At 40.6% G+C, this 24,288-nt stretch overlaps 1 protein-coding gene across 2 annotated transcripts; it reads left to right on the top strand.

The window, feature by feature from the left end:
* Positions 1 to 8,564: 8,564 nt before the first annotated feature.
* LOC124130732 (IgGFc-binding protein-like) lies at positions 8,565 to 23,837 on the top strand. Of its 2 annotated transcripts, none has more exons than XM_046493773.2 (8): positions 8,565 to 8,617; positions 11,702 to 11,825; positions 12,584 to 13,843; positions 16,099 to 16,188; positions 17,787 to 17,900; positions 18,283 to 18,402; positions 21,920 to 22,033; positions 22,526 to 23,837. In XM_046493773.2, the coding sequence occupies exons 1-8, from the start codon at positions 8,570 to 8,572 to the stop codon at positions 22,963 to 22,965; spliced, it is 2,310 nt and encodes a 769-aa protein (XP_046349729.2). In that variant the 5' UTR covers positions 8,565 to 8,569; the 3' UTR covers positions 22,966 to 23,837. The 2 variants fall into 2 exon arrangements, with proteins under 2 accessions (XP_046349729.2, XP_046349723.2); XM_046493767.2 differs by having other exon boundaries at positions 16,096 to 16,188.
* Positions 23,838 to 24,288: the final 451 nt, after the last annotated feature.

Genomic DNA, 24,288 nt, shown 5'->3' with positions numbered 1-24,288 from the left:
TGACGATGACGTTTCATAATTAGAGTGGCAGTGAACTGAGATCGGATGATATCTGGCCCTTTGGTGGTAGGACGCCTCTCGTGCATGTGGCAGGTGCATTGACAGGTGTGCGTTACAGAGACTTGATCCTACAGCCTTACGTTCCTCCTCACGTCAACGTTCATGGCGGACAGTTCCAGCAGGACAACGCTCGACCGCATATAGCACGTGTTTGTCAGGACTTCTTACAGCACAACAACATCAAGACATTACCTTGGCCAGCCCGGTCACCAGATTTGTCCCCGATTGAGCATCTGTGGGACGAGTTGGATCGACGCGTTTGCAGAAGGAATCCACCGCCCCAAACACTTCCGGCGCTTCTTGATGCACTTCAGCATGAATGGCAGCACATGCAACAGCGTGTTATTGACAACTTGATTGCATCTTTGGGTCGTCGGTGTCAAGCGGTGATTGATGCACGTGATGGGCACAACCGATACTGACATTTTCTGTACCCCTGTGACATTAACTGTATCGTGTACGTGTGTCTGTCCAGGTGACACGATTAATGTTTTGAACATTGTGTACATTGATCTTCAAACAGTGTTTCAATTATGGTTTCTGTGTCCTATTTTGAAACAATCGCATTATATTACATTTTGAAAGTCAGTGTCAAGTTGTTGTTTTTTATGAGTATATATTTTAATAATCACATTGAGTCGATTATAGGCCTAAAAGGGTGCATTCATTTCTATAATTACTGTAATGGATGTTCTGTATACCTAGGACAAAAAAAAGGATGTCTTTTGTTGCAAAATCAGGGATCTGTTCCGGTTGTTTCTGTGGATTTGGCGTCATATGCATCTCTTAGGAATTCATATTCGGTGAATCAATAGCTTACATTGGTGTTCCCGTACTATCCTATTCCGAATAGTCACGCTATCAACAAAGGGATTATTCATTTCAAGTTATCAAGTTGTAACAAGCACAATAGTCGACACAAATGTGAGCAGAGTGTTGCCTTTGAAAGCTACATTTGATAATGACGCGTTTTTCTTCTTTGAGATGAATTGGAAGACATCCATCGAAACCATTTGGTAAGTACGGACACATTTTAGTTTCTATTCTTTATCACACAGTCTTTCATACACTTTTAGAAGTTGGAAGTACATGAAGACTTGAAACGTCTTTATTGTTTATAAGGACTACTTCTCATAAGGTGAATAAGGTAACAGGAAGCCAGTGGAACTATTGTAAAGTTGTATTATGTTTGGTGTTGCACAGCTTCATGCAAGTGGACCCTGGTTCACTGGGGTAACTGGGGTCCACTATTCGCTTTGCAGAGATGCGTCCCGTGAGCACGTCAGCAACTTATGATCGTGTGTCTCGGTTCGCCCTGATTATGTTTCTAGGTTTGTCAGCACCATACCCTTGCTCGCTGGTTTCACCTTAGTGGTAAACGTCTGAACCTGCATCGCGTCGGACTTTTCTTTGACATTAAGCTGACATGCCGTGATATAACTCGAAAACTTTCCAAGCGGCGTTAAATCAAACTCACTCACTCTGATTATCATTCATTTCAAAGTATGCTCTCGGAAATAGCCCATCGATATATCTTAATTAAATATTAACTTTCAACTGCTAAGAACACTCCCACTTAAATAAAAGTCAGAGAATGCCTGAGATATGGACTATTTATGCCTTGAGTATCATTTGCCAATTCCAATGCTATTGCGATGATGTTACTCACATTTATGATGTTACTCACTCAGTCATTTTCAATAAGAATTTTGGGCAAACGGAAGTGGTGATACCTTTTTTTAGCACACCCATAAAACCCCAGTCTGATGCTTAGGTATTGCCACCCGTTAAGATCCGGAAAAGAATAGAGCTTCAGCAACCCATACTTGCCGAAAAGGCGACTATGCTTGTCGTAAGAGGCGACTAATGGGATGGGATGGTCAGGCTCGCTGACTTGGTTGATGTCATCGTATCCCAATTGCGTAGATCGATGCTCAAGCTAAATAATCACTGGATTTTCTGGTCCAGACTTGATTATTACAGACCGCCATCATATAGCTGGAATAAGGTGAGTGCTGCGTTTCACCACAAATAAAGAAAGCTTTTGTATTGCCCCTTGTTCACGCGGCGCTGATTGTTTTGAGACATCTGGACGTTTTAGACATTTGATCATTTTCAGGCTTAATTTCATTGTTTTAGCCAATCCAACGAATTAACCTTTCAAACATATTGTTCTGTCAATTTTTCAGCTTGATCTTGAGAGGAGAGACTACATAGCACATTTTGAGAAGAAATTTACAGATCCAAAGGTACATTTGTTGAAAACTGTCCGATAAAGGTTTACATTTTCTACATATATATCAAGGAGTTGATATATTAAGATCCTATTGAAACTGATTTCTGAAGAGATATTCACTAGTGGTAGACCGGACATTGCCTCGGCAACAATACCTTCGGACTTGGTACAGATGACCTATTTGGGTATCACAGTAAATGTAACCAAACAAGTGACGATTATATGTGATCAAAATAGAACACAATGTTTGGGCATGTGGGGTTGTATTGTATTTAAGCAGAGACAACCGATTACGGTGTTTTCTTGCCGGTATTGATAACTACTGAGAGTGAGTGAATGGTCTTGTACACCATTGTCATCAATCGTCGCCGCCTCCGTGGTCTTGTGGTAGAGCGTCAGCCCGGAGAGCGGAAGGTCCGGGGTTCGATCCCCGGCCGCGTCATACCAAAAGACGTTAAAAGATGGTACTTGTTGTTACCCTGTCCGGCGCTCGGCATTAAGGGGCTAAAACAAGGACTGGTCGGCTCGGAGTCAGTATACTGTGTCTGAGTGGGGTATTCATGTTAAACTGCGGCATGGTATCTCAGTGAGCTAGCACTATAAATCGGCATCAGTCCGGACTAGTACAAGCAGCCACACTCACACACGTGCATGCACGTCGCTATATAAGTGCAATAATCTTGGACGCGACGTTAAACCCAATTTCACCTCACCTCATCAATCGTCACTGTAAATAATGTAATTTGGGATCATCAAACCAGTGGTCGATAGCATGAACAACGATCGGGACAGGAAGACATACTGTCCACCATGTCATTCCTAATGTAAGTCGACTCTTTGAACATCCTTTAGGGGGAGGTCGGGTAGCCTAGTGGTTAAAGCGTTCGCTCGTCACGCCGAAGACCCGGGTTCGAATCCCGACATGGGTACAATGTGTGGAACCCATTTCTGGTGTGCCCTACCTTGATATAACTGGAACAGTGCTAAAAGCGGCGTAAAACCAAACTCACTCACTGGACATCCTAAACATCCCTTAACGTATATGAATCGAACCAAATATAGGGTGTATTCGATAAATTAGAATTTTGAAATGTCTACAGTCAACCTTGTTTTCGATCCCAAAGTGTGTAGGCAATGACAATCAGTCGACACGGAGCCAGATATGTCAATGGACATGTCACGCTAACACTGGGACTACTCAGTGCACTTTGCAACATCAGTGAAGGTACACCACACTTGAGAATTGTTCCCATGGTGTATATCGACTTGACATATCGATGTATTACGTAAGCAGATGTTTGTTTACAATGCAACGTGACATACTACTGACTTGAAGGGGTCTCACATCCGTACGGCTCTAGTCATTGATTTTCTCAAGTGTTGAGCAAAATCTGCTGTAATGATAAATGCAGATAAATAACCGAGTGTGTTTCTGTGTAGTAAATATCGTAAATACATGTATCATGTATTAAAAGATGAAATTGAGGCAATGTGTTTTCACGTTTTAGCAGCTGTAGATGAAGAAAATGTTTTCTCCATCCAAAATCCCACCACCCGTCCCTCTGATTTCTTTTCGTTTATTGTAATGTGTAGTCATGTAACCACTTTCGAGTGATGATAGATTGCTACAAACATTTCGTTTATTGTAATGTGTAGTCATGTAACCACTTTCGTGTGATGATAGATTGCTACAAACATTTCGTTTATTGTAATGTGTAGTCATGTAACCACTTTCGTGTGATGATAGATTGCTACAAACATTTCGTGTATTGTAATGTGTAGTCATGTAACCACTTTCGCGTGATGATAGATTGCTACAAACATTTCGTTTATTGTAATGTGTAGTCATTTAACCACTTTCGTGTAATGATAGATTGCTGCAAACATTTCGTTTATTGTAATGTGTAGTCATTCAACAACTTTCGTGTAATGATAGATTGCTACAAACTTCTCACACCTACGTAAATATAGATCCCAAGTGTTTTCAAATATATTTTAATAAAGACCAAACTACCATTCCATTTGTTAGGTTCTGAAAACGGGGAATATTTCGGGAATGTATAGAAACATATACATGTAGGGAATGTTGTTGCATTGTCGCAAAGAAAGGTGACAAAATAAAACAAAGCGGTTCAACTCAACGTATGATTTCACAGTAAACCGTGTAACACCAGATACCACAGTGACTGTATAGTTCTCTTAACATGAGAGCCGTTATGGGAGCAGTTTATTCTCGGCTTGAAAGTAATTACCTGTTCATTTTGATTTTTTAACAAAAGCAAACTGAAATAATCTGACTGACGTCTTGTTGTGTTGTGACAGTCAACTTGCACAAACAGTTCCATTATTGATTCCTGTCAGTGCTACCCGACACGAGTCGAGTGCGTAAAGTAAAGACTACTGCACGAGTACCTGACAGGCACGAGAAAGGTAATCTGTATCTTACACACCCAAAAATCGTACCATTTTAGAATCGAAGCGATACATATTTATAGGGTGTATTCGATAAATTAGAATTTTGAAATGTCTACAGTCTACCTTGTTTTCGATCCCAAAGTGTGTAGGCTGCAGATAGATTGCTGCAAACTTTTCGTTTATTGTGATGTGTAGTCATGTAATGATAGATTGCTACAAACTTCTCACACCTACGTAAATATAGATCCCAAGTGTTTTCAAATATGTTTTAATAAAGACCAAACTACCATTCCATTTGTAAGGTTCTGAAAACGGGGAATATTTCGGGAATGTATAGAAATATAAACATGTAGGGAATGTTGTTGCATTGTCGCAAAGAAAGGTGACAAAATAAAACAAAGCGGTTCAACTCAACTCATATTTCGTCTATTCTCATAACCACAGGGGCGCAATAATACAAAACACAACGGTCATTTGTGACGTCATCCGATCTACTGCTTACTACCCATACCTGGTGTGACCAGGTAGTAAATATCAAGGATGAGGTTAGCATATAGATAAACATACCAATCTCATTAAAATCAGATCTTAGTTCTCGCTACCGCTAAACAAAGATCTGAGGACATCCCATTACGGGTCACGTCAGAACGACCTTTCTCGAATTTTGAAATGACGGACAAGAAATCGACATTAGCCAATCAGAAGGCAGCTTTCTCGAGCTTTACGACACTAGTATCAAACTGGCGACTACGCTTCGAAACATATTTTGGCGTATTCTCGATTAAAAAAATTAAAACTGATAAAAAGAACACTCTTGAATGGCTTATATATGGCCTAGATTGTATGGATATAATCATAAAACCCGTAACTGTCGTTCCGAATATCCCGTGTCAAATATTTCGTGGTTGCATGATTAGAAAACACGTTCCGAATGTCACTTTCATCATCTAGTAAGCGACGCTCTGATTGGTCGGATGAAAGGTCGTTCTGACGTGACCCCTAATGGAATGTCCTCAGATCTTTGTTTAGCTGTAACGAGTACAAAGATTTGATTTTAATGAGATTGATAAACATACTTGGTTGTCGATGTAGAGCTAGGTTACCTATCGATAGATGTAACCGCGTTCGCTTCCGAATTATCGCTGTCTAATATACCGGTAATGGAACTCGACACTTTGTTTATCCCAATTGCAGATCACTGCGCAGTTTGAGCAAAAGTGGCTGAAGCTAAGAGATTGAAATATGATGTGTATAATTGTTTGCTTCTAGGATCACATGAATCAGTGAGTGAATATTTTTTACGCCGCTTTTATCAATATTCCAGCAATATCACGGCGGGGGACAGAAATGGGCTTCACACATTGTACCCATGTCTGGATTCGAACCCGTGTCTTTGGCGTGACGAGCGAACGCTTAAACCACTAGACTACCGACCGCCCCTCTAGGATCACATGCTCTGGTTATAATGGTTTCACTCATTCGTGCCACCAAAGCTAGATAAGATGACCGCGAACACGTGGAAGAGTCTTGCAAAGCCTAGACTATTTTTTCACTTTCGAAAATAAACATCAACAGATATAGAGTTATAAAGGTGTGAAATTGTTTACTTTTCGTTGAACATAATAAGACGCAGCCATTAGATCAGCCCAATAGTATTTCAATATTTCGGCATATGTGAAGTACATACAATGTGTTGGTACAACTGGACTAACGGTTATTCCAGTTGCAGTAAATAACCAATATTCATGTGATAGCTATACCTTTATCAGCCGTACATAATACCATGTGATACAATCTGCGTTCTTCATGACATACATTGCCAAGTGTATCTACACAACGTCGAACCACAAGGAACAATATAAGTAAAGACGATAGGTGCTAATCGACAGCCCAGCTCAACAGGAACCTTCCAATCTGATAATCTGTCCTTCTAAGCTGGGGAACTATTTTTGTCACGTCAGATAGATTATCTTGAATGTCACGATGACCATCGTGTGTGTATGTGCGAGTGTTGTCAGACACGCGACAGTGGCTGTGAATATCATGTGACCACAGCGGTGAACTTCTGCCTACATAATGTTCATAACTAGTGCAAATGAGTGAATAGGGTTTTTCATTTTGAAATATTACGGGAATAGTATCCATATGGGGAACCAGGGCATTGGTCGTGACGAGCGAATGCTTTAATAACAAGGTTACCCATGGCAAATACATACAAATCTTTTAAAGTAAATCTGACATTTAACATCTTGCCTAGTCAATAATGTTAAGTTTGCAACCTAATACTTGACAGGCACCAATACTATTGCACTGAATATTGTCACAGCTCTTGAAATTAACGTTCTTCTTATTTCTCCATATGTGTTGATAAATGTCTACGTCCTACAAGTAAGTAAAAACGTAATCGCTACATACCCCAATCACCGTGTAACGGTAAACTTGTTTAAAAGAAAAGAAATAGTAAATATCTCAAAGTAAATAAGTGACACTCGATCTTATCTCGGCAACTGTTATGAAGAACAAATTGGCACAAAATCACGCAAAATGCACATATTACCCGTGAAGATCCGGGGTAGAATAGGTCTTCAGCAACCCATGCTTGCCGTAAATGGCGACTATGCTTGTCGTAAAAGGCGACTAAAGGGATCGGGTGGTCAGGCTCGCTGACTCGGTTGATGCATGTCATCGATCCCAATTGCGTGGATCGATGCTCATGATGTCAATCACTGGATTGACTCGTCCAGACTCGATTATTTACAGACCGCCGTCATATAGCTGGAATATTGCTGAGTGCGGCGTAAAACAACAAACCAACAAACAACAACAGTGGTCTCTCAATCTCTCCGTATGAGCGTTTGTCGTCGTTTGAAACCGACTGCATGGACTACCACACATACCAGTTTGTAAAACATCTTCTGAACCAATATTTCGGCATGATAAACAATACAAATTCAGCACAGAGTCCCCAATGGATTTGGAGTTAGACTAGGTAGCCAGCCACCAGTGCTGGACGGTAGAGGAGACAAATGGATCTGGTGTCAGGCTCGGTGACTTGGTTTATTACGTGATTTCGTTTCGCTACCGCGTGAATCGTTTCTCACAATATAGATCACTGGATTATCTTTTGCAGAATGGATCTTTTTTAGGCTGCCTTCATATAGTTAAAATATTTTTGAGTGCGGCGTAAAACACCACACACACTCTCACATACACACACACACACACACACACACACACACACACACACACACACACACACACACACACACACACACACACGCACGCACGCACGCACGCACGCACGCACGAACGCACGCACGCACACGCACACACACACACAATCACAATCTCACTCACACGATAATATTTCTCGTATATGCTGATATGATAATTCATCCTCATTTTCGCCTTGAAAATCCTTATAACAGTAGAATGTGCATTGATTTTTTGTTACTTTACATTTTCTCACGCCCTGTCTGTGGCCTTAAAGTAGTTTACTGTGTCCGTTGTCAACTAGCCTGGAAGGTAAACAAGTGCACCGATTAAAAAGACTTGCATCCTGTTAGCTTTATCATGTAGTTATTACAATTTTAAAAATCAAAATCATTCTCTTCAACCGAGACTGTTCCGATGTATTGATTCATAGCGAAACTATTCTTTCATATGTTGGCTTGGTACGTTCGTACATACAATCAATCGGCTAATGGAAGTTATAAAGACAAATGTTTTTTCTTGGCTACATGCACGACCACTGCCGGTAGCTCAGAGACAGACAACAACTGCAGCTGCACTGCGGGAACATCAGACACGTGACGTTTATCGATTCTAGGTACTTTTCCTACAGTTTATCCCTTGAAAATGTTATTCGTAGAGTCTGCAGAACACAGTGTGGACGCACAACGAGTGGTAAGATACCTATAATTATGTTTTGATTTCTTAAGATTATCATATCATTCAAATATATGTTCGGTTGTGTTTTCCTTTATTCGTTACATTACCCAATAAGATGGATGTGTACATTCTGAATGTCTTTGAGTGAGTGAGTGAGTGAGTATTGTTTTACGCCGCTTTTTGCAATATTCCAGCAATATCACGGCGGGGGACACCAGAAATGGGCTTCACAGAATGTCTTTGATCGGTATCTAATGTTGTTGGGCGTGGTTATAGTAATGATTTATTTTCTGGATCAAATTGTCAGTTGTTAAATTCTGTGTATTTAACATATATGTTTAGGGGTGGGTATTTTTGTGTGAGTGTATGTGTGTGTGTGTATGCGTGCGTGCGTGTGTGGGCGTGTGTGTATATGCGCGCGCGTGTGTGTATGCGTACCTACGAAACATGTATGTAAAAGTGTAATAGCTCTAAATTGCAAACACCTTGTATGTGATCGTGTATATGATATTGTACATACATAAAATTGTTCGATTCCCCACATGGATACAATGTGTGAAACCCATTTGTGTTTTCACCTACTGTGACTATTGCTGGAATACTCATAAAAGCAGCGTAAAACAATACTCACTCACTAAAAATACCGATCAAACGTTATAACTATCTAATTGATGAGATATCCATTTTACCAATGGCAAGGTGTTCTTTTCAAATTTGGGATTGGGAAAAAAAATCACCAAGAAGTATGCACACCGAGAGATTTCCGGGATCCAGTCCATTTTTAACAAGAGAAACGCTTTTCAGCCAACCGGACTTCATCACACATTCCCATACTTACTTTCTAATTACTTTTGCTTCGAATCCATGCAAAAGGGTTTTTCTCTGTGTGACAAAACTATTTGTTCTCAGTGCACAAGAGACGTGGTCAGTGAATTGTACGTGTCAAATGGCAAAACGTGCGAAAGACTATAATCTGTAAGATAAAGACGTATCACTTTCACGTTTTTGATTTCCACCCAGACGATTGTCACAGAGCTATGCCCAGGAGACCATGGTGTCCAGAATAAGGTAATAACGGAAACATGGTAAAAGGTTCACAAGTTTATTATTATCAGCTAGTTGTAAGTATAAATGACGATAAAAAGTATCAAAAACGCCATTTTCGCAACTGTCACTGATTAATGAAACCAGAACAAATATACCAGCTGATTAGCCAATTAACTGTATAACAGTAACAACAAAGTAGGTAGCTAAGTGAACACTTTGACTAGGCATTGAGATTCTAAAGTTCCCAAAATACAATATCACTAAAAGGTACTTTACCAAAACAGTAACTGGACCCCAGTCGTAAATAGGTCTTTAAACACACAGGTATTTACGACTGACCTAAACCAGACAAGTTGGTTATCCACGGATTAAAACAAAACAGAGTTAAAAAACCCTAGTTGATACGTTTAGCTCCATACAACCTGAGCAAGTCAGAACTAGATTAAAACTGCCCCGAAATTACTTAGGAAGGAATGACAACCCAGTAGCGTAAACGGTCTAGCGATCCCGGTCGATCAAGACATATGATTTTCCCAAGGGTAGTATGCGTGTGCGCGGACCTCGGAGAGGTCAACCTGGCCACCACTGGAATGCAATAGCCTGATGAGGTAACCAAAGAGTTTTCTAACATAGGGAAAACCCGAATGGCAAACAAAGTACTAACCCAATACGGAAGATGTAAATACCACAATAAAGCGCTGAATATAAGCTATCCAACGGCACCACTAAAGTTTTACAACCAGATATGCACCATTATATAGGTATGTCGTAACTGCCTTTGGGCGTCCAGTGCGACCCTGCTACAGTTACTAAATGTATTGCCGTTCCTGGTCCTTGTGGTCAATTAAGCCAGGACATTGCCCTCGCCTTGTCCACCACGGCTCGGCTCCGTCAAGGAGTGATTGGCCTAATGACCCTTACTCCAAGTTGTCTCTATCAGCATTCACACCCGCATAATAAAGAAACGCAACACCAGTTTATACTCACATAGTTTTACTTACTCTCAGCCCATCTATCACTACAGAACAGGATCAGACTGGCCAGGCTCGTCACTAGCTGGTGGAAACTTAGAACGATCGGGATTCGACTCGGTCGACTGCAAACCGCGCTCTCCTCTCCTAATGTTGAGGGTATCATTTTATAGTGTTCGAGCCTGGCCTGTCCTTGTCACATGTCTCAATACCTCCATTTGATTCGTAACAAGTTTAGATCTGACCATGAACTCAAGTGTGTCGCCATCGGAAAAATACTAAAGCCTAAGTGCCAGCTTGCTCATCTCTCTATTGATTTTGTGACTCGCTCCAAATGAATTATGCCTTGTAATTCCCCATTTGTTTCATTAACTCATGGACGATAGCCAGAGATCAATCCAATGATAAATGTGAAATGTCCAGAATACACTTGTGATAAATGTGAAATGTCTTTTCTCTATTGATTCCTTTCCAACTACCAGTTCTGTCACAAACTATATCTAATGCAATTCCTCATTGCAGCTATAATGGTTCTATTTATTATCATTAGTTTCTAAGATGCATTTTTAACCTTATAACAGGTAGCAAAATTGTCCATGCATACATGATAAACATTTACAAATGCAAGATAATCTCGCTGCTGCGTGAAAATCAAAGTAGCAAACACATTTTCCATACATGAATAAGGTACCACACATATTTAAGAAAAATGTATCAAATCAATGCATGAAGAAAGTATGCGATTATAAAGCTAGAGAATAAAATTTACGGGTCACCACTCTCTGAAAAAAATGAATGCAAAGACACTGAACCACAACGACCGCCGGACTTTGCCGATTGGTGACGGAAGCCGGACAAGACCGTGACAAGACCGCGTTTTATTATAAGGAGTATTCGGAAACAAGAACACTAACGACCCTCGTTTGACTGCAATTATCAAACGCTACCTGTTTTTGAAATATTTGCTTTTTATTTAAAACATAATGATTTCATAGATTCGTCTATCTGGCATATATACAGATCCCGTCGGCGGGTATACGGTACAAAGTTGATTCACTACATGTATCTTGTGTTTTTTAAGGTTCAATTCGATAGGACTGCCTTCATATCAACTCTACGTAGGTACGCCGGGTCTCAACAATTCCCGATCGTGACCATGGACAAGAATACGTCTTTAATGATATGGTGGATTGTGATTATGACAGGTACGTTACGTTATAATGATAATGCATTGTACACATATAAGTAATTGATTAAGGTATTAAAGGCACCTTCACATGGCTATTTTTAACAATAATAGGCGTGATATATGTGTTACTTCATTTGGGAAATATAATAAGAAAATATTATCAAATGGAGGACATACTGCTTAAAATAACGAAATATAGAGGTGGGATTATAAAGAAATCTTGATCATGAGTATGTTTACCATCCGGTCCTGTACTGTCGATGCACAGCAAAATGAGTGTGTACAGTACAAGCAGTGTTTTAACATATTGGCTTGACACAAGTATCATTGCAAATGCCTTAATCTCGTTTCCCTCCATATTTCTGATTATTTATACTTGTGTTGCTACTCTATTATCTTATATGAGATATCAACATTATGTACAGCCTGTTTAATAAGGATCTTTATGAAATGTACACTAATGTTGACTCCCTGAACACTCTCCGAACTCGGCAATGTCGGACAAGTCTATTATCTTAACAGGGGGGATCACGTTTGGTATTTCCCGGACACACACACACACACACACGCACGCTCGCACAAAATCACACACAATCACACACACACACACACACACACACACACACACACACACACACACACACACACACACACACACACACACACACACACACACACACACACACACACACACACACACACACACAATACGATATCTTATACAATATCAAAAGCTAATTAAATTTGCCTGTTATCCTTTGTACTGTGTTACAGGTGCCGTTGGAGGAAATCACGTCGGTAGAGAATTCCTCATAGGATTTCTGGAACCGTTCTTTTCTCACAATGCAAAATACTTCATCAGCATAACAGCTCAAACAACAAGTACAGTCATCATTAAAAGCATGGCATTTGACATTGTTGAGGTAGTCGTGGTGACGGAGAACACGTCTACCCAGGTGGACTTTCTCAATTCTACCTTCTACCATGGCGACCTGGAGGTAACAAAGGAAACAATAGCTGTCATCTCTACTGGAGATATATCGGTGTCTGCGTATTATTTCTCAGATGATGCATCAGATGGATACTTGGCCATCCCTGTACAATCGTTGTCCAATACATACATTGCAGTATCTTCCGAAATCGTATCAGTTTTTTCTGTAAATTTTCCTTTAACAAACAGATCGACATCTGGCATCATAATTATGTCATCAGCGGATAGCAATAATGTAACCATCAGTCTCAAACTCCCTCTCGGTGGATCCTGCGGAAAGGCAAAACACCAAGATGGAAAGTTCTTGCAATTCGAGCTTCAGAAGAACGAGATGATTGGAGTACAGTGCTCTAACGATCTAACAGGCACACGTATTGTCAGTTCTAAACCAGTTGCAGTTGTCTCTGGCTCAACCAGGACTGAATTTCCAAAAGGAAGTAAATCTTCCGATCGGTTGATGGAAATGGTCATACCTGTCTCAGCGTATGGCTTTAACTATGTGCTTCATGACCTTCCTGGAAGATCTTCAGGAACAGTCTACAGGGTCGTTGCCAGTGAAGACACTGATGTTCTGAGTTCGTCGGGATCACTTTTCAACATCAAGGCACAGGAATTTGTAGACATAGATACCTTGATCTATGGTCCGCAGTGTATTTCATCCAAGATGCCTATTATGGTTGTGCTTTTTGCCAAAGGAACCGACGGAATAAAGATTCCAAACAATAATCTATTCATGGCTATTGTGCCGTCCATCCAGAGTTATTCCAGCTGGTACTCAGTAAATCACAACATCTCTGTTGGCGTACTGTTGTCTAACTTTGTAACTGTTATACTTCCTATGGATAAAGCAGCTGGCCTCCGTCCCAGTATCTTCTCCCAGTTCTCCGTCCTAGAGGGATGTTGTTTCGCAGTTGCGTCAGGTACACCCCTGACTGCAGTGTACATGATAGAACACGATGCAGGCATACCGTTTGGTCTTCTTACTTATGGACAGAGTGGATCGACTGCTGTTGGCTTCCCCGCAGGAATCACTTTCAATCAAGGTAGTGATTTATTAAGGATAAATAAGGATCATTATAGAACATTAGAGGTCACTTTATTCTTATATTTGTAATAAGTATTGACAACATCGATCGTAGTTTTAACGCACAATCTTCTCAAAATATTATACACATGTACCATTGTGCTGCATTTTAAAATGATCAATTGTCTTTATTGAGAGTAGAGCAAACCTCTTTTTTATACTATGCAAAACAAATGTTTTTACTGGAAACGACTGGAAAATACACCAGTGTCTGGCAATGAAAAGCTTTTTAAGAATGATTTATGAGTGAGTGAATGAGTATGGTTTTAGGCCGCTTTTAGCAATATTCCAGCATAATAACGCGCCTTGGGACACCAGAATTGGGTTAATGATTTATGAAGCATGCCACAACATTGTGACAGTCATGAGGCACATGACCTCGGACAGCACCAGCACTGTCATATTGCATTGCTTTCTTGGATCCAAACGCTCAAACGCTCAAACGCTTTATTAAACACATTTAAACTTTAAGGAAGCAACAACATTGATCATACGACGATTAGTCAGCACGATGGCATTAAGAAATCGGTTGCAAACTCCCACGCAGATAAAGTATACAACAGGCAACTGGTGTAAGAGAACATGCCCAGACGGTGTGAAATCAATGTGACGTCCGCATGTCAGACTACACCTTACTGCAAGTCTGAAACCAGAGACGTCGGTGGTGTAGGGAGAGTCAGCACTGGGATAATCAACGTTCGGCTAATGTCCTGCTACCTGACGAGACGAGGTTCAATATCGACTTCCAACACCGAAGGAATCGAGTTTAGTGAAGTCATATCGAGCGTTTTATGGACGTTAACGTCGTACAGCATGATCGCTTTAGGGGTGGGTCCATAATGGTTCAGGATGGTATCACAATGACTGTCCATGGCAGAGTCAAGGGTCAATATTATCGGGACAACATAATTGCACCACTCCTGATTCCAATTGCATAACGTCTTGGGCAACGTATCATCTTTCAAGATGATATTGCACGTACTCATCGTGCCAGGATTGTGACCCAATTTCTCCAACAGCAAAACATCCACGTCATGCCATGGCCAGCACTCAGTCCTGACCATCCTTCCATTGAACACGTCTGGGACGTCATTGGCAAACGTGTACGCCAGCGTCAAAATCCACCAACCACTCTCAATGAACTTGGTGTAGCTTTCACTGATAAGTGGAACAACATGAGTTAAGCTGACATTGGTCGACGCACAGAAGCATGTTTCATGTCTGGCAAACAGAGGTGGTTTTACCCAATGTGAATGACGTTGGCTACAAAATGCAAATTTCGAATTTGATCCCCGCCACCCTCTCATCACACCAACCAAAAGAACCCATTATATCTGATCGCCTACATCCCAGCAGATATGAGTGAGTGAGTGAGTGAATATGGTTTTACGCCGCTTTTAGCAATATTCCAGCAATATCACGGCGGGGGACACCAGAAATGGGCTTCACACATTGTACCCATGTCGGGAATCGAACCCGGGTCTTCAGCGTGACGAGCGAACGCTTTAACCACTAGGCTACCCGACCGCCCCCAAGCAGATATGACCATATCATTTAAAATTACCAATGCCACGTAGATCAGAAGATATGTCTTGATGATTCCCACTATCCCATACTTTTGCGGCATAGCAAATGTTATGGTCAGGCGTAACCTGATCACGACACATTTTATCCGAACAAAACAGACTTTGGTCAGCCGTATGTTAACCTTATGGCAATTCGTTGGGAGGACAGTGATAATACAGTCAATATAGTTATATATTATTAATCAAACGCCTTCAAGCTGAGTGAGTGAGTGAGTATGGTTGTACGCCGCTTTTAGCAATATTCCAGCAATATCACGGCGGGGGACACCAGAAATGGGCTTCACACATTGTACCCATGTCGGGAATCGAACCCGGGTCTTCGGCGTGACGAGCGAACGCTTTAACCACTAGGCTACCCGACCGCCCCCCTTCAAGCTGAAGTTTAAACAAGCACTCTACAATGACTGTCGATAACATTTACGGGAGGACTGTGGATAATGACAAATCACGTTCCTGATTCATGGATTTGTACTGGTAATAGTCACTGGTGGCGCTACGATCGAGCCCAGTAATTCCAGCCTAGTTCGGCAAGGGTGGAAACTGGACTGTTATTGTCAGTTAACTCTCTTGCCTCGGGAAGATGTACTGGGGCAGACATCACGTATTTTATTTGTCTTTGTTCCAGCAGGAACCCCATGCGGGAAATCAGGTTGTGCCGGCACTGTGCCTTACCCTTGTACCTGTGTTGAGGCCATTCCCACCTATCAGTGTACTGACAGTATGTATATCACATATTAGCAATTACTTTTATTAACACTCAGCAAACTTACCATATGAGTTAATGTTTTACACCGATATAAACTTCATTTCAGTTATATCATGGCGAATCAGCTTGGTGTATGAGGAAAGCCAGGTCTGAGGACCCGAGCATTTGATATTCTGAGGAGTGTGGTTGCTGGGATTTTGTACCGATATTAGATATTTCCTAAGCATCAGCTGCAAAACCCGATATGTCTTTATTTTCTTTTTTGTGGCAGGCAATTTCCTTTTTCAAAGGTCTGAGGCATCATTCTTCCCAAGAATTTTCAGGGACAATACTTTTTTTCGATAAAATCCCAGCTCTCCCACCCCCTCCCCCCGCCACCCCCGCCACCACACTCCCCCGGAATATGAAATGGTCGGTCCCTGAGACGTTTATTACATTTCTGAAACTACTTTCATTTGTTAAATGAAGTTGCCCAATGTATGATCATGAATTGTCAGAACAGGCACATATTAAGGACAAAAGGCCATATTTACCTAGAGATTTCTTATGATTATGAAAATGTTTTTTGCCGCTTTTACCTAATACATAACACAACGTCGTGACAAAAAGCAGCTGATGGAATCTTTCACTTACACTAAATATGTGAACATGATGAGTATGAATGAATTTGTTGAGGTATGCTCAAGAAACTAAGTTGCATTTAGTGTTGTATGTTTCAGATAATAAGCTGCATTTAGTGTTGTATGTTTCAGATAGTAAGCTGCATTTAGTGTTGTATGTTTCAGATAGTAAGCTGCATTTAGTGTTGTATGTTTCAGATAGTAAGCTGCATTTAGTGTTGTATGTTTCAGATAGTAAGCTGCATTTAGTGTTGTATGTTTCAGATAGTAAACTGCATCTAGTGTTATATTTTTCAGACAGTAAACTGTATCTAGTGTTGTATGTTTCAGATTGTAAACTGCATTAAGTGTTGTATGTTTCAGATAGTAAACTGCAATTAGTGTTGTATGTTTCAGATAGTAAACTGCATTAAGTGTTGTATGTTTCAGACAGTAAACTGTATCTAGTTTTGTATGTTTCAGATTGTAAACTGCATTAAGTGTTGTATGTTTCAGATAGTAAACTGTAATAAGTGTTGTATGTTTCAGATAGTAAACTGCATCTAGTGTTGTATTTTTCAGACAGTAAACTGTATCTAGTTTTGTATGTTTCCGATAGTAAACTGCATTTAGTGTTGTATGTTTCAGATATGAAACTGCATTTAGTGTTGTATGTTTCAGATTGCAAGCTGCATTTAGTGTTTGTATGTTTCAGATAGTAAACTGCATTTAGTGTTGTATGTTTCAGATATGAAACTGCATTTAGTGTTGTATGTTTCAGATTGCAAGCTGCATTTAGTGTTGTATGTTTCAGATAGTAAACTGCATTTAGTGTTGTATGTTTCAGATATATAGTAAACTGCATTTAGTGTTGTATATTTCAGGTTGTATGTTTCAGACAGTAAACTGCATTTAGCCTTGTCTGTTTCAGATAGTAAGTTGCATTTAGTGTTGTATGTTTCAGGTTGTATGTTTCAGATAGTAAGCAGCGTTTACATTTGTATGTTTCAGACAGTCAAGGTTGCAATAGCTCCTTGTGTTCAAACAACAGCACGTGCTCTGCAGTACAACATGCGTACCAGTGCCAGTGTATGGACGGATTCGGGGGAGCCCACTGTGAAACAGGTAGTATGACAGCGTTGTCTCAAAACACACATCATGATGATCGGGAGAATCGTTATCCTAAATTACAGACTGCATCATTTCATTAAAATGGGCTTTTGAGGGAGTGACGCAACTTTTGTAATGTTCTGGTGGATTTGGAAAGACATAAACGTGTTTGTTATTGCTTTTGTGGGCGTGGCTGCTTGCATTAGTCTGGACTTTTGTCAGTTTTATAGTGCTACCCCACTTCAATATAACTATGCAGTCATTGTTATATCTGACGTTCTATAATCAGTTGATGTCTGTATATTTACATTTTGATTATGTCCCACATCATTGGCTCGTTTCAGGAACTGTGGAATGCCTTGTTTTCATCATGAGTACTGGCATGCTTGTGTTCCAGATATAGTTGACGATTGTCTTAGTCACAAGTGCTCTGATGCTCAGGGTGTGTGTGTTGATGCCATCAACTCATACATATGTAACTGTTCGGCAGGATTTACAGGACAACAATGTGAACAAAGTACGTGAGTTTACCTTCTAAATATTATTTTCCTCGTTGCAAATGAGTGGAACCAGATTAACAAACTGTAAACTAAACTGAAGTAACATGGTATGTGCATTGGTGGGATAGAAATATGTACTGTGAACTGTCTTCGTTAATTCCGAAATTCTGTCTTCTGGCAGATTACTGTTCGGAAGGTGCTGCCTGGTACTATGTACTAGCCCGGAAGAGAAATGAATATTTTCTCCCAATCCAAAACATTTGTTGTTGCTGGAAATGATGTTCCCTAGGTTATGCAACTGACTAATGAAACTATCACCTTTGGGCATTGTTAAATAATTAGATTATGTAATTCTTGATGAACTGGTGTCATTTATGATATATTTGGATTCTCAAATAAGGGAGATAATTTCAAAATGGCTGCCGAAATATTATATAATTCAACAAATACTTGATTCTGTTAAGACTAACTGTATATTTTGAGCTTTCAAAGGTGAACATTTGTTCACGGATCTCTTCACATACATACAGTCAGTTTAGGTATCTTCCTCATCCTCAACTACATGGTTAAGCATGCACTGGAGCTACATGAGCAGGCTACTGTGCAAGGTAACTGAGAGAGGCTGCAACCGCATCAAATTGTCTTACATGGTGCATCACTGCCACATGCACTTCACACGTTTCAAAATACCTCATTCCTAGAGTTACACTTTCGGGTACAGTGATTGGAATGAATGAATGAACATTTTTTTACGCCGCATCAGATATTCTCCAGCTGTTCGTGGCATAATAGTTGTAACTTGTAAAACCAGGATCTATCTCATTTGCGTCTGGCTCCAAAGCAGCCTTCCAAACCCTGGTTTACCCACTTCACAATCTACGAATAGGCTTCATCAATTGGTGGTTAAGTTGATAGCTTGGGAATTGGAGAACAGCCTCTGACAGTTTGGGTAGCTCCGTCGTGTAAGCGAGGTTCTGTGATAGATGTGCAGTTTGGTTTGTCTTAGCATGAAATGTCATGAATTGAGCTTCATGGGAAGTGATATCGGGTACATTTGCTGTAGAATTTCCAAGCAGTGAGAGAGAGTGGCCATTTTTCTATGCCTTTGACCACTTTTCCTTTACCAAAACTATAATTCAGAACCTAGCCCAGCCATTCAATGGAGAACTCCTAATGGTGTCGTCTCCAGGATATGTCAATGTCATTGCATTTCAAACAAGAGATTCCTCTCGTCTGCGGTTGATACCAAGATGTCACAGCAGATTAAGCAGGAGACCAAACAAATTGCAACAGAACAATACTCACATTAACAGCCTCAGAGCGAGCTACTAGCAACACCTGAATGGAACTCTTTGTCCCCTTATCATCAAACCTTGACAACACCCCTTCATCTCTACAGATGGGTTATGTGGTAACTGGAAACACACTGGACTAAAGCGTTGCCATTCTAAAGATATGGTCCAGTCAATGCACAACTTTCAAGTAGTTTGTTCCCGTGATGAAGTGTTCAGGTTCAAGAGGTCAGATGCCAACGCTGGTGAGCATGACTGAATTAACAGGCATCATGGATGGTGATATACGTTTCACTCAAGATGTTGTTGACAATTGTGACTTTTCATTGCTAAATGGAAGGTAGTTCATGCACTCCCAAGCAGCACAGACAGGAAGATATGTCAATGGATCTGTTGGATTATCTGACAAGAAAACCCAGATCATGCGAATTGAGAAGGAAGCTATGACAGTGACCATAGCCTTAGAGCCTTTCATTGGTGGCTATCATGGACCCGGAAGCCACCAATTCCTAAATTTGCAAGACTGAAGTCATCATTGATTTTTGGGGTATTGTGCTAATGTGTTATGACGTCAATTGAAGCTAAGGAGAAGAATTTTCTATTCCAAAAGGATGCAGTTACATCATACCGATGCCCGGAATTCAATACAAAGGGGGCTCGGGTGACCCAGTCGTCTACGGCTCCGCGGTTCGCTGTGCAGAGTTGCATCCCTTAAGAACGCCAGAAACCTATGATTGTGGGTTCACCCCGATTATGTTTCTAGGTTTGTCAGCACCATACCCATGCTCGTGGGTTTCACCGAAGTGGTAAACGTCCGAGACCTGCATCACTTCGGGCTTTAATCCCACATTAAACTGACACGCCTTGATATAACTGGAATAATGTTTAAAGCGGGCGTTAAACCTACTCACCCACTCACTCAATGGATACAACATCCGATTCTGCCTGAAAAATGGTGGAACCTTTACTTCCTAAGCTTAGTGGAGGCTCAGCATCTGACTCAAATGACAAGTCAAGAGATCACTGTATTCATCTGTGATCAACACATTTAGATGCGCTTCGTGTGAGTTGCGTGAATCGAGATATATTATCCAATGTTGTTCTAAGACAAGGGGGAAGGCCCGTACTTACAAATCGTGGTCTGGAAAATGTAATGGGAAATGTGTGTGTTAGTGTGCCAAAGATGCTGTCAGGCAAGTAATGTCCTCAGAATAGGTCTTCTTCGAAGGGTAGCAGAAGAGATTTTGAGAGGTGTGCTTGGTTCAGTACAATCAGCAGTAGCAATCAACATAAGCTTGAACTGCAAATTCTCTGTTCGTAAAGCATCAAGCCTTTCTTTACGTGTGAGAGCAGAGAGCGAAGTTGAATGTCCTTTAAAGTAGTTGACGGCAGACTTTGCTACTGGACGTACTCATTATGACGTACTATTATAAAGTAATAGTAATAATATCTGACCCTCTATTTGCAACACACATTAAAGTATTCCTTTGTCAGAGAGCATTTCATATACTAAACAGAAGAAAACAGTAAACAAATACTCACAAGAATTAGTCTAAATGCTGTGATGTCTAGTTCTATCTTTGACGCAGCCACTGAAATGGACCAGTCGAACTTGGCAAAACATAAAATAATAAAGAATGGAACATTTTACGTATGGCCAAGTTCGTTTTAGCATGTATTCTTTAAGTACTTAACACATTGGAGCATAGCCGTGTATAAGTATCACAGACACATACCAGGTTTTGTTTAATTTGAACCATATATTTTATCTCTTTTATGTTTTTCATTATTTTCTTATGATTTAATTTCAACGTAGTACAGCATGAATCATCTTATTTCTGTTTCTAACTTACATTGACTTTGCCAGGAAACCCATAAGCATCTCGGTTTACACTGAAGGACGTAAAGGAATGATAATAATAATAATAAGTGTATATATTTACTCATTTTGGGATTTGCCTAGTATTTGGATAAATTACATTTCAAAATGAAATTATTCCATTACGAATAACATATTCCAATTAGTTGAAGGTAAACATAAACATTATATTCAATACAATTAGCGCAGTAAATATATTTTAATGTTTCAAGTTTCCGCGGCCATCTTGGATATTTTAACCTCCCTAAAGATGAGGGTCATCGGTAAGTTTCATGAACTGTTTTTTTCAAGACATTCATGCAATTTTTTTAGAATCCCATTCAGAAAGCGCTTACATCTTTATGATAATTCTTTTTGCGACAGATATAGATGACTGCAAGGGAGTAGTATGCAAGAACAATGGAACCTGCATCGATGGTACAAACTCCTATACTTGCCAGTGCCTGACGACCTTTACGGGGATGAACTGTGACATAGGCGAGTATAATCGTCCGAAGAATACATTTAAATGAATTCAGGACAACGAAGAACCATGAGCAACGTTTTAAACTGCGTGTATGGACAGTATTTACAACACATATTTTTACATGTTCTCTTAAAAAACACAGTTTTGTTTTGTTTTGTCGTTTAACTCCGCATTCAGCACTATTCCAGCTATATCATGGAGGTCTGAAAATAATAGTGTCTGGACAAGACCATCCAGAGATTGACATCATGAGCATCGATCTAGTCAACTGGGATACGATGACATGCATGAACCAAGTCAGCGAGCCTGACCACCTGATTAAGTTGGTCACCTCTTTCGACAAGCATTGCTGCCTCATATGACAAGCCTGGGTTGCTGAGGACCTATTCTAACCCGGATTTACACGGGTTACAGTGTTTGTAATACACAACATTAAATCCGAAGTCATATTGATATAATTTCAAGGCAGCGAAATACATGAATGAGTCTGTTCTTTCCTCCAGACATGGACCCATGTTTGTCTTCGCCTTGCAAGAACAGCGGAAGGTGCATCAGCTCTGGTATCGACGCTTTCGTGTGTGTTTGCAACAACGACTACATTGGCGATGTCTGTCAGTACGACCTCACCGCCATCTGCCTCAACAAGTCCTGCAGTCTGGAATCTGGATCCTTCAACATAACAAGTGACAGAGAGTTCAACCTCACTCTGGACAAGCGTACACTGTCCCAGTATATCTATCGGTATGTGAGCTATCCAGACGACAGACCATCGGCCAAGGGCCTTGGGTATTCTGGCGTTATGATCATAATAGCCTTCGTGTTGTGTATACTTCTCATGGACGTTGACAGGCTATGTAGAAAACCACAGAAGAGAAAGAAGAAGAGGAAGAAGATGGTGGAAAAAGCAGGACCATCTAACGCTATGATGCCTATACAAGAATGATGAGGGGGATTGGGTGGCCCTGTAGTCTAAGGCCCCTCAATTCCTTGAGCACGACAAGAACCTATGATTGGGAGTTCGAATCCCGGTCGCCCAGATTATGCTTCTACTTTTGTCAGCACCATACCCGTGCTCGTGGGTTTCACCAAAGTGGTTAACGTCTAAGACCTGCATCTCTTTGGGCGCTCCTCCCACATTAAACTGACTTGTCGTGATGTAACTGGAATATTGTTAAAAGCGAGGTAAAACTGACGCTCAGCTCACTCAATGTAGAAGGATGAAGGTTCACTGGAGAATGGAAGGTCTTTACTTGCTTAAACGCGGAATAAAGTCATGGATATTTTAAGTATCTACACTGTTTCAATCAATGTTACATTGCTTCTCACACCAGGAAGTCATGGCGATGTTCATGTATACCTGCCTGCACGTGTTGACGAGGTTCCTGTTACAACTGTGCTTGTGTTGCTCCAGTTCAGTTGTCAATTTGCAGGTATCATAAAACATCACTTCTTAAATCTCAAAGTGATCAAAACTTTAATTTGATTCGTTTATGTGGTCGGCTGCTTCGCGTAGAGAGATTTTGAATGTGTTAATCTGAATTAATCCCACACATTGCCGTGATGTATTCCCCTTTGTCTGTTTTTTGTGCATTTCAAACAGTTTATATTCTATATGTTGTGTCAAAACAGATTTTCAAATATAAAATTTAGTCAAATCTGATGTTGTGAGGCAAGGTGTTTGCTGAGACAAGATTACTTTACTTTTCTGCATAGGGTGTTTACGCAATAATCATTTAATGTTATTACTTCAATTGGAGGGGCGGTCGGGTAGCCTAGTGGTTAAAGCGTTCGCTCGTAACGCCGAAGACCCGAGTTCGATTCCCGACATGGGTGTCCCCCGCCGTGATATTGCTGGAATATTGCTAAAAGCGGCGTAAAACAATACTCACTCACTCACTACTTCAATTGGCGACCCGTGAAGATACGGGGTTGAATAGATCTTCAGCAACCCATGCTTGCCGTGAAGGCGAATCTGCTTGTCGTACGAGGCGACTAACGGGATCGGGTGGACAGGCTTCGACTTGCTTGCATTGATGCATGTCATCGATCCCAATTGCGTGGATTGATGCTCATGACATTAATCACTGTATTGTCTGGTCCAGACTCGATTATTTACAACCCGCCGCCATACAGCTTGAATATTGGTGAGTACGGCGTTAAACAACAAATAAACGATAAACAAGACTTCAATTGGCCAGCTTGTTCTGACACCAGCTAAACACATTGTAAAGACCAATGGATATGAGAATATTCTGAGCACATCTTT

This window comes from Haliotis rufescens, unplaced genomic scaffold (assembly GCF_023055435.1).
Source record: "Haliotis rufescens isolate VD_foot unplaced genomic scaffold, xgHalRufe1.0.p SCAF_9, whole genome shotgun sequence".
NCBI lineage: Eukaryota > Metazoa > Mollusca > Gastropoda > Lepetellida > Haliotidae > Haliotis > Haliotis rufescens.
The sequence above is the reverse complement of the archived record's forward strand: the minus strand, read 5'-3'. Positions and strand labels throughout refer to the sequence as shown.